The 11,695-nt window shown below is 36.5% G+C and overlaps 1 protein-coding gene and 1 non-coding gene across 2 annotated transcripts; both read right to left on the minus strand.

Moving 5' to 3' along the window:
- Positions 1-1,193: 1,193 nt before the first annotated feature.
- LOC106879858 (mitochondrial potassium channel) lies at positions 1,194-8,164 on the minus strand. Its single transcript, XM_014929574.3, has 2 exons — positions 7,918-8,164; positions 1,194-5,198 (listed from the first exon to the last, which is right to left on the minus strand). Exons 1-2 carry the CDS (start codon positions 8,143-8,145, stop codon positions 4,293-4,295), a joined length of 1,134 nt encoding a protein of 377 aa, XP_014785060.1. The 5' UTR covers positions 8,146-8,164; the 3' UTR covers positions 1,194-4,292.
- A 506-nt stretch (positions 8,165-8,670) lies between these two features.
- On the minus strand, positions 8,671-8,741 carry Trnag-gcc (transfer RNA glycine (anticodon GCC)). The gene has a single exon. It is a non-coding gene; the product is annotated as a tRNA-Gly (tRNA).
- Between the last annotated feature and the right edge of the window lie 2,954 nt (positions 8,742-11,695).

An 11,695-nucleotide genomic window follows, 5' to 3' on the forward strand; every position in this document is an offset into this window, starting at 1 on the left:
GGATTTGGTAAACGGAAACTGAAAGAAGCCCGTCGTATATATGTATATATATATGTATGTGTGTGTATATGTTTGTCCCCCCAACATCGCTTGACAACCGATACTGGTGTGTTTACGTCCCCGTAACTTAGCAGTTCAGCAAAAGAGACCGATAGAATAAGTACTAGGCTTACAAAGAATAAGTCCTGGGGTTGATTTACTAGACTAAAAGGCGGTGCTCCAGCATGGCCGCAGTCAAATGACTGAAACAAGTAAAAGAGTATATGTAGCAATCTTGAGAATTCTAATTATAAACTGTTTATGTTTAAGGAAGGAGTGGGGTGTGGTGAGGCTATAATGTTTTCCACCACCACTGCCACCACCACCATCATCATTGTGAATTAACATGCACATGATGTGCTGGAATGAGTTAGATGATTTGAAAGCATTTGACAAGTCAGAGGATTGTGTCAAGTTCCAATGTCTGTGTTTCTGATTTGACATGGTTTCTACAGCTGGATGCCCTTCCTAACACCAACCACTTTACAGAGTACACTAGGTGCTTTTCCATAGCAACAGTACTAATAAGATCATCAAGTAGCTTGCAAAAGAAGACCCTTTGATAGAGGGGAGGTAGTATTGATGGAAGTGGTTTATGCCAGGTATTGAGAGGCTACAGCATGATAGTTAACTAGGAACAAGTGTCTTGTAGAGGAGACACATGGTTACTCCAGCTGGAAAAGGAGAAAAGAGGGGGTAATGAAATATCAGGATGTACCTTCAAGGTACAAGTTAGTGAAGGTGCAACAGAAGAACAGGTGAGAGGGGTAGGGGCAGAGGATATGTTTAATGATTGTGTTCTTTGTATTGCTCCTGTGTAATGATTGAGTACTGATTGTTGACAAAACTGACATAATCCACTGGAGAATGTTTATGGCATTTTATTTCATGGAATCAATGTAGATTTGGTTTGAGATGTCTAGGCTGCATGTGAATGATGTTTGGAGAAATGAAGGGTGGTATGATATCATCTTCGCAGGAGTGACCATTGTTAGAAGTGACAGCAAGTAAGTCACTGATGTACAGGAGGAAGAGTTTGCAGACAAAACCAAACTCTGGGGCACAGAATTGATAGAACGTGGGTTAGAAAGAGCTCTATTAGCACACATCATAATGGTATAATCTGACGAGAAGCCACAGATACAGGAGACTTGTTTTTGATGATTTCTATTACTTTTATTACAGAATATTATTTTGGAATTTGTTGTTTCTACTGTTAAATTTTATGTTTTTTTTAATAAAAAAAAAATTCTTTTTACAGGACACCATGTTCGAAGGCATATAAATGTTTGCTTTGTGTCAGGCATTTCCAAGATGATACTTCTCTTCATATTATAGTTATCTACTCAGTTGCAATACACTACATTACTCATTGCATAAATTCGATTTTGTTTTTTTTTGCATTCTTAAAGAGATTTTGATTTCCTCTGCCTCACTAATTTATATCAAATTTCAAAATTTGAAATCGTGACAAGAACCCTTAAAAAGATCAATAAGTGTATTCAGTTACTACAATGCACAATTCTTCTGTCAAAACTAACAAGCAAATTCAGATGATTGGGCAAAGTCTATAGAACAGAATTTGGGAAATGATATATCAATAATGATAGGGAAATGTGGGTGCTTTGAGTAGGATTATCTAGCAGTGGTACACAGTTTGTTAAGATTTCTGTTGGAAGATTCTATTCATGATTATAGGGAAACAATAATATTGAACTGACTCTTCACTATTGCTTCATACAATAATGTATGGAAGTGACAGTCTAACTCAGATACACATTAATATTAAAAAAAAACCTCTTTCTTGTCCATAGTTTCATATATTACACACATAAATGCTTCTGGGAAGGAAATACCAATCATTCCCATGAATGCATTTGAAAAAATTTTTGTATGAGATATTTTTGTGATCAGTCAGTGTGAAGAAACTTATTTATTGAAGTTCATATATGAATGAAGTTTTACAGTTCTATATTTAAGAGATGAGGAACATTATTTACTTGAATACATTATTTACATTTGATGGATATTTGTCTTCATCTCTGTTAACACAACACTTCGGCTGGTATACCCTCCCGCCTTCATCAGGTGTCTTGCGGAAATTTCAAGCCTGGGTTCTCATTCCTAAGGTAATTTTCAATGTTATTATTATTATTATTATTATTATTCAGGTCACTACCTAGAATCAAACTCGGAATCTTGGGGTTAATAGCCTGTGCTCTTAACCACTAAGCCATATGCCCGTGGGCAATTATGAAGTGAATTTTAGGGCTTATAAATCTAATATTTTCCTATCCTTCCTTAATACCGGTTCCCACATGCTATTCATATCTGCACTCGGTCTGCTTAGGAGGTTGTTGTGCCCTAGCATATGTGCTGCTTCTTTTAGTTTTTGTATTTCCAGTGGTGTTCTCTGTCTATTATTTTAACTTCTTCCCACAGAGGGAGGCGGTCTCCATTTTTCCATACATGATCAGCTATACTCAATTTATCAATATCTCCTCGTGTCACAGCTTTGTAATGTTCACCTACCCTTATTTTGAGAGGGTGGCATGTTTCGCCTTTGTATAACCTACCACAGCTGCATGGGATGGAGTACATGCAGTCTTTGGTCATATTCTCTTCTATTGTTGTAGTGGTTAACAACAACACCGCCACCACCACAGGAATGAGAACCCAGGTTTGAAATTTCCCCAAGACATCTGATGAAGGCTGGAGGGTATATCAGCTGAAATGTTGTGTTAACAACAAACAAGATGAGGACAAATATCCGTCAAATGTAAATAATATAAATAATGTATCAATGTAACTCAATCATTAGGAAGATAAAAGTTGATTGTTTTTCTTTGATTGTTGTTGTTGTTGGTATCAGGGAACCCCAATAAACATTACTCATATAGACTAGCACTTCATTGTGTGAGTGCAGAAGTGGCAGAGCAATAAGGTTTCTTCAGGTTTGCATTAGTGCATTGGCTGGGATTATCCAGAGGGTGATTACTGTTAATTAATTATGTATGTCAGAAGTTTCTGGTAGTGATTACAGGGGAACAATAATGTTGGACTGAATTTACTTCGGTTTGGTAGACTTTATTCTTTGGAATTATAACTCATCATAGAACCTGGGCCTGCAGTGGGAATTGAAATTGAGGTAATACAGAGTTATCATGTTATTTATACAGTTAGAACCAAATGAAAAAGACGAAGGAAATTGCTTGCGGTTAAAGGATAATAGCTATCTAATGGAGGAAGATGCTTCATGATAGAAGAGTTTAACATGGAAAAGACTGTAACCAGAATCAGAGTTCAGACCTAATGGCAAAGTTGACTCTGGTCTAAGGCAGAGCATTTACAAATTGATCTAGTATTTATAACTAAACTGAGGAAAACAAGAATATGCCAGCAGTGGATATGAACTTGTGATCCAGAAGCAAGTAGACAGATACTGTATCCATCTTATGATAGTACTTAGAAAAGTTCTCAGGGTCCACAAGTCATTGGAGGAAATGTAGTAAAAGAGACCATATGGTTTGAAACAAATTACTATGAACTGTGCTGACAAGTGCAGATTAACACAACAGAATGAGGATACATTAAGTATAGTAGCCTACACTTAAATGTATGTTTTTCATGCTAAAAGCATTCCGAAGAAATTTTCCAATGTCATTACGCAAAATTGTTTTCCTCATCTTTTAAAGTGGTTTCTATTTTATTTCTTATTTTTTAAAATATTAATGAAGAATATAGTGATTGGCAGAAGAATGTTTTGGTGTCTTGTCATTTATAGTTTTTGTGTATTGAGAGTCAGATGGAAATGGTTATTAGAAATTGTTCAGTCAATTTGAATCAGTTTAAGGTCTCAATGTAATAAAAGCAGACATCTTTACATTTGTGCCTGGAAGCAGAAAATGCAATCATTGTTGAAAAAAATCGTTCAAGTGATTTATACAAAAATGAAACTTTCAATAGCTAATCAAAAAGATACAATATAATCCCACACCCACCTCATTTGTTAATCTTTATATCTTAGTAGATGCTGCTATGATGTTACAATATCAACATCAGTCTACGAAAATAACAATTTAAATGATCAGCAAATCTCTCAAGTCTTATAAGAAAATATGAGAAATCACAAATAAATCATTAAAAACAAAACAGGAAGGCATTGTGTAGATACAAAATTTGCTATCACAGATTCAGATAAAATTCATACCATGAATTTTTTTCTTTTTTTTCTTCTAAAAAATCACAATGATTCAGTTCCCTCGAAAGATTGAATACAGTACAGGCAGAGTTAAAGCAAATGCTGCATAAATGAAAGTCACTGTTGCTAAAGAGTGCAATTTCAAGCGTTGTTCCAGTTTCCGATTATTATCTTCAAGATGGTGATCAATATCAGGGTTAATATAGATAATGCCATCTTTGTTTACATCCACATGAGTTTTTTGTAAGAGTTCTTTAATGGCTGCCAGTTCAATTGTTAGGTATTTGTCCTGGTGTTTAAGGCAGGTCAATAACTCTGCAGTTTGCTGCTCCAGTTTTTGGGAGCTACCAGTTAAGAAAGCAGCAGTTGAATCTTTAGAGTGTTCCTTATTGTAATGAATAAATTGTTCTCCCATATTAGAGAGAGTTGCTGGAGTTAACACATTTGATTTCAATACTCCATGTAATTCAGAGATGAAAGCCTCTGTTGAAGCCAATTGTTTCTTTAAAGCAGCAATTACCTTCTCTGTTAAATCCCTTTGCTGTTGCCCCTCTTCAGTAGATTTGGTCACAATTGAACGTAACTCATTCATTCTCATTTTGTTGTTTATGGTTGTACCAATTATACCTAGCAAGGCACCAATAATGGAACCAATAACAGACCAATATTTGGTTTTCTCAGATTGAGCACGTTCTTTTTCATGACTTTCTCGTACTGATATTGATAGAGCTGTGAAATGTTCCTTCTCTAGCTTTTCAAGATCGCTTAAATCATTGTTTAAGTTTGCCTCTCTCTGTATGATTGCATGCTCTTGAGTTAGCAATGCCAAGTATTTATCATCGGCTCGGTTTATCTTCTCCAGCTCAGCATTGATCTTCCGAAGACTCATTTGAATTTCAAAAAGCTCATGACTTTTTTGGCGGCGCTGTTCTTGAATTTTCAAAAAATTTTTCTCAGACTGTAAAAGAGATGAATATGTATATTTATGATAGGTTTATGCTGAATGACAACATATTGCAAGCATAATTTTAAAAAATTAATGAAATAATGAAACGACTTAAGTGGACCAATAGCATGAATTATAGTTACAGGGTGATAAAAATTCTCTTCTTAATTGGAAAAAAAAACCCAAAACCTAACAGTAATTATTAATACCTTCAAAAAAAAGGGAAGGTAATTCCAAAACCTAATTTACATGCTTTGGGAAAAATTTGATCTGCTATAGACATGTTTTGGTCATATTGGACCTCATCGATATAACAATTTCCTCAAGCTTGGTGTGATCAATTAACAGCGGTTTATATATGTGTGTGGGTGTTTTGCATATATATATATACATATAAATATATATATATATATATATATATATATATATATATATATATATATATATACATACATATATACACACACATAGATATATGTATACATACATATATATACATACATATACACATACAAATATGCATATATATATATATATATATATATATACATACATATACACATACATATATACATACATATACATACACATACATATATACATACATATACATACACATACACATACATATATACATACATATACATACACATACATATATATACATATATATACACATACATATATATACATATATATACACATACATATATATACATATATATATATATATATATATATATATATACAAACACACATACATATATACATACAGATACACATAAATACATACATATATATACACATACATATATATATACATACATATATACATGCATACACACACACACACATACATGTGTGTGGATTAGTATTATTGGATTGTTGGTATGGCTGTGGAATAGTATTAAAACACATCTGTTTGATATATATACATGCATATACATATATACACATATGCACATAATCCCTTTAGTCTCCAGAACTTGTGCCATGACAAAATGCATCCAATACACTCTGTACAATAGGTCGTTTAAAGAAGAGCATCAGGTATAGAAACCAAACTGTAAAGGTAACTTACTCCAGTTCATCCAGCCCATGCCAGCATGGAAAGTGGACATAAATTGATAACAACAACAATGATGATGACGATATTATATATATATCCACATAAATTTTTAACAATTGCAATACAATAGTATCACTTTCTGGCCAAATAAAGCACCGTAAAGGTAGAATGAGAAATAGTGGTGCAAAGAGGTACCAATGTTTGCTGGAAATAACAGTCAATAACGATATGATATTATGTAAAGCTTCACTGAAATATATATTTTAAAATTTCATCACAGGTGAATCTAGCTGATGAGGACTAATCAAATTTACAATAACAACCATATTTTGGAAAGTCCGAAACTCAGGTCCTAGATTATCCATTCTGGATTGTCCATTTTTACGATGTTCTTCCTTGAGGTAAGACGAAAACTTTTTAAGTTCGCTGCCTGCATACTTCTTTACCAGTATATATTTCAGTGAAGCTTTACATAGCGTTGTATTATTATCGACTGCTATTTCCAGCAAAGATTGGTGCCTTCTTGTACCACTATATCTTATTAATACACACACACGTAAACATTTCATAAGTGTGTTAGACAAGAATAACAGATGGTTAAGGAGAGGGTAGGGAAGTGGTGAATATAGAGAGTGATGAACAAAGGTGGAGGTATGGTCAATAAGAAATATTGTAAGGTGAGAGAGAAAGAAGTGGCTCAGGAAGGAAGATAGATTTAAAAAAATAGGGCGATGGTGTGCAAGATGATGTATAGTGACAGGGAGGTCAGAGATACATAATGTGAGTGGTGTGACAACAGTGAGGGAACATCAATGGCAGATATATGAGTGGTTGGAAAGAATGATGGCAGATATGAGAGGTGTTAAAGACAAGGTATGACAAGTCTAAGATGTAGCTCAGAGGAGCGGGAGAGATAACTGATGGCACAGGAAGGGGATGATCAGTGAAAAATTGTGTGGGAAAGAATAATAACCTATGATCAATGATGTTCCATCTTTTCTTTTATTCAGATAGTGTATCGAGGACTACATCATCCAATGTACATTTCTTTATTGAAAATAGGACATGCTATGTGGAAGATTTGGCTGTTATATCTAGTAGATGTAGAGATCACTAAGAGGTGTCCTTTGGCATGTTATTGATTAGCTCCGGATCATCCCTAAACCTGCGGATCCACAATCAGAGACATTCCAGCCGAGACCTTCCCATCGTTCTTCCCCCCCCCCCGTCATATTGTATCTAGGACTACAATTTCGAGTGGGACTAGTGAAGTTAAATTTTAACTCAACCTGCTGCCGGCGGTGAATACAGACGGAATAAAAGATAACTTTAAAAAATCAACCGATCAAAGTTAGGAACACGATAATTTAAGTAATATGTCAGATCTTTGTTGAAAAGAAAGGAACAAAACCAATTACTGTGTAGGCGACTGAACCCGAAAAAGAAAAGAAAAAGGAAATACAATGTCGACTTCCTTAGAATTTAACAGCAGAATGACGAAAAGGTATTATGACAACTCTGTAGATTATTTCATGTAGATGAGAAAAAAGTTTAACTTGGTTTCTGTCTGTTCATGCGATTCATAGACGTGAAGAATACGTAGTTAATTATCTGATAAGGTGCGTAATAACCGGGAAAAAGGACAGAAGTTATGTGACTCACTTCAATAACCTTACTCTGTGCTGCTTTCACATCAGACAAACCAATGAATTCTTCGTAGGCTTGCATCAGTTTCCCAGCTTTGCCATTGGTCAACGAAATCTTGGAAAGTTTGGATAAATTCGTATTTGTCAGTTGACGTTTATGTAGGAAAGTTCGAGTAAAGTTTAACAATGGTCTTGCCGAAATTAACAAGATACCAGGATATCGGCAAATATACTGGACAGCCATATTTCGAGAGGAGGAAGTCGTTTTCTATGAGTTGAGTCCCTTGTTAATTGGATTCTTAGTCAGATTCTTAACACCATTCCTCCCACGTTTTTCGTGAATAGATTTATCCTGCTGTTTTTGTTGGAATTACAATTAGTAGCGTGACCTTACCACATACATACACATATTACAAATATAGAAGGTCACTAGAAATGGTGGTCTGTGTTGATATGAGTTAGGTTGGAAAATCGATATAAACTGGCAGGGTCAAATTAAAAACAATATTTATTGGCGTTGAAATTAACTAGCCTTTTTGTTAACTGCAGGTGGTGAGTTCATTATGCATAAATGACAGACGATCGATAGATAATTTCGACAAAAGACTAGTATATCCAGCAGCAGAACTGAGGTGTACAACGGCGAATTATTGTTTATATAAGTAGCATAAATGTGTACTAAAATACGTAGGCGTTCTAAATGGTTACAATGAACTCATTCACAATATTAACGTCATTATTTGAATGTAAAGTGAAATAAAAAAATAATTGCATCGGCCGGGAATCGAACCCGGGCCGCCCGCGTGGCAGGCGAGCATTCTACCACTGAACCACCGATGCAGACATGATGAAGGGGACAAATTAAGATATATATAGAGTAAATATTATGTATTAGTGCTCGCATATTACCAATTTTTTCTTTGATAGTTTAATAAACGAAATGTATAAGAACTTTGCTTCCCTTAAATATCCATATCCACCACGTTAAACATAGAACACTGAAATATAAATTATAAGCTAAGGTGATGTATGACCACGACGCAAATATTTGAAATGGTACTTCCTTCACTACAATATTGAGTTCATGTAACTGTTTTTGTTTCATACTCAATTTACTAATCGGACTAACAAATATAGTTAGAAAAATTTTGTAATTCATGGAACATAATCTAAATGTAGGAGTTTTTTTTCCCTTCTTCTGGTAGAACTTGTTTCTCGTCAGTAAATTATCTTTGTTAAATTCAGACTTGCAATTATTATAATTTGAAAGAAAGAAGGAAACAAGTCATCACTGTCCGCATTTATTTCGTTTGATTTTGTCTATCTCTTCGTTTACCATTGACTTAATGGCTACATAGTGAGATATGATAACTATATAAAACAAGAGTCCCCAACTACCGGACCGCACAGAAGGAACAAATTTGTAAACTGTATTCATATTTTATTGACTGTGGCAGCTTGCAGTGTGTTTCTACACGATTCGGAATAAGTAAGTGACGTCAGTCGTACATGACAACGTGCGAGTGTGTGTTTGACTGTTCAGCTCTGTTTAGCAAATGAAATAATGAGATTCTCTCACTCAATACATCATAGATTTCTGCCGAAAGATAGCCTGCATTGTTGTTAGCACACCGTCGCTTACGACGTCGAGGGTTCCAGTTGATCCGACCAACGGAACAGCCTGCTCGTGAAATTAACGTGCAAGTGGCTGAGCACTCCACAGACACGTGTACCCTTAACGTAGTTCTCGGGGATATTCAGCGTGACACAGTGTGACAAGGCTGACCCTTTGAATTACAGGCACAGCAGAAATAGGAAGTAAGAGTGAGAGAAAGTTGTGGTGAAAGAGTATAGCAGGGTTCGCCACCATCCCCTACCGGGACCTCGTGGTGCTTTAAGTATTTTCGCTCAATAAACACTCACAACGCCCGGTTTGGGAATCGAAACCGCGATCCTATGACCGCGAGTCCGCTGCCCTAACCACTGTATTATGTATGTAATAAGTATGTATTAATTAAATTACATACTTTGCACTTTATTGTACTTTCTTTTGTGCGTGATCTCTTGGTCCGTAGAAAAATCGACATGCATGAACCAGTTCGTGTGTGTAAAAAAAGTTGGGTACCGCTGATGTAAAACTAATAAATAAAAGAGTTATCTCATAAAATGCTGTGCGCAAACAACAACAACAAAACGAAAGAAGAAGAAACTCCTTAAATTAATTTACTGAGCAACCACCTTTGGCATCGTTAGACTTAACTTCGCCTAAGTTTTCCTGTTGCCAGTTTGCCTATCTTCTGCTTCCGTCAGCTGAAGGTACTATTCTTTGTGATACTTCCACTGGTTCTCCCAGGCCACTCGTGCCTGAGAATCATCAACGCTCAGAGTTTGAGACACTGCACTACTTATCACACCCTGACATCGCTGCTACCCTTAAGCTTATCACTGCTCGGTTTTTCTGACCGAATATGCGTCGCACTATTACCTCTTGGACACGCACTTGCTCCAAGTGCCAACCGTCCAAGATTCATCGGCACATTCGTGCCCCACTTGGACACTTGCCTCCAACGGAGGCCCGTTTTCGCCATGTCTACATTGATCTGGTTGGACCATGGCCTGTGAGTCGCGGGTTCTCTTATCTTTTAACACGTGTCGATCGCTTCTTCCGTTGGTCAGAAGCCATTCCAATAGCAGATATTTCTGCTGAATCTGTTGCTCGAGCTTTTGTTTCTAACTGGATTTCCCGTTTCGGAGTTCTGCCCAGATTAAGTACTGATCGTGGACGTCAGTTTGAAGCCTCTTTATTTCGTGAATTGTCACGTATTCTAGGTGTGCACCACATTCGCACGACCAGTTATCATCCAGCTTCAAACGGATTAGTTGAACGGTTCCATAGACAGCTTAAGGCTGCTCTACGTGCCTTTTCAGATCCACAGTCTTGGACTGAGTTTCTGCCAATTGTTCTTCTTGATTGTCGTACTGCTGTCAAGGCAGACCTGGGTTTTTCTTCTGCGGTACTGTATGGTACCACACTAGCATTGCCTAGTACGATGTTGGTGCCAGACACTTCACAGCTCCATGATCCGGTGTCTTATGTCGCCAGACTTCGCACGTATTTTTCAAATCTTCTGCCCATGGTTTCCCGGGAACAATCTTCACCCTCTCATGTCCCACCGGATATGAACTCTTGGTCGCATGTTTTTGTTCGAGGTGACTCTGTCAAGGGACCTCTTGTTTCTCCTTATAAAGGACCTTTCGTGTGCTTTCTCGCACACCCAAAGTTTTTACCATCGAGATGAATGGTCGTTCGGAGACCGTCTCTGTAGATCGGCTTAAAAAGGCATATTTTGAGGTGTATACATCTTTTGATGACACCACTGTCACGCCTTTGAGCCTACATATGCACCTTTGGCAACACCATCACCTACACATGCACCTTTGTCAACACCATCACCGACAACACCACCTTCGTCGTCGCAGCCTGCCTCGAGCAAACCTTACATTACAAGATCAGGCAGAACTGTTCACTGGCCAAGAAACTTTCAAAAACAGTTTACATTTGACATTCATTTTTTTTCTCTTGGCCCATTTCATTTTTTTTACTCTTGAACATTTTGTGTAAAAAAAACAAAAAAACTGTTGTGTATGTTTATTTCTTTTTGTATTGATATTTGAGTTGTCATATCGTGTGCCACATCTTCTGGGTGATCGGTAGCCATCTTGTTTTTTGGAGCCACTACAATCTTGTTTCATGCTTCCGCACTCGAGGGGGAGCCTTGTAGTGACGTCATTTT

The sequence above is a fragment of the Octopus bimaculoides genome, chromosome 5 (genome assembly GCF_046866305.1).
Source record: "Octopus bimaculoides isolate indiv1 chromosome 5, ASM4686630v1, whole genome shotgun sequence".
NCBI lineage: Eukaryota > Metazoa > Mollusca > Cephalopoda > Octopoda > Octopodidae > Octopus > Octopus bimaculoides.

What these genes read in the sequence shown, in the direction of transcription:
- LOC106879858 (XM_014929574.3), bottom strand. Translation starts at nt 8,145, where the DNA reads ATGGCTGTCCAGTATATTTGCCGATATCCTGGTATCTTGTTAATTTCG. An exon ending in CACAGAGTAAGGTTATTGAA is followed by an intron (nt 5,199 to 7,917) that starts GTGAGTCACATA and finishes TCTCTTTTACAG; the next exon opens with TCTGAGAAAAATTTTTTGAA.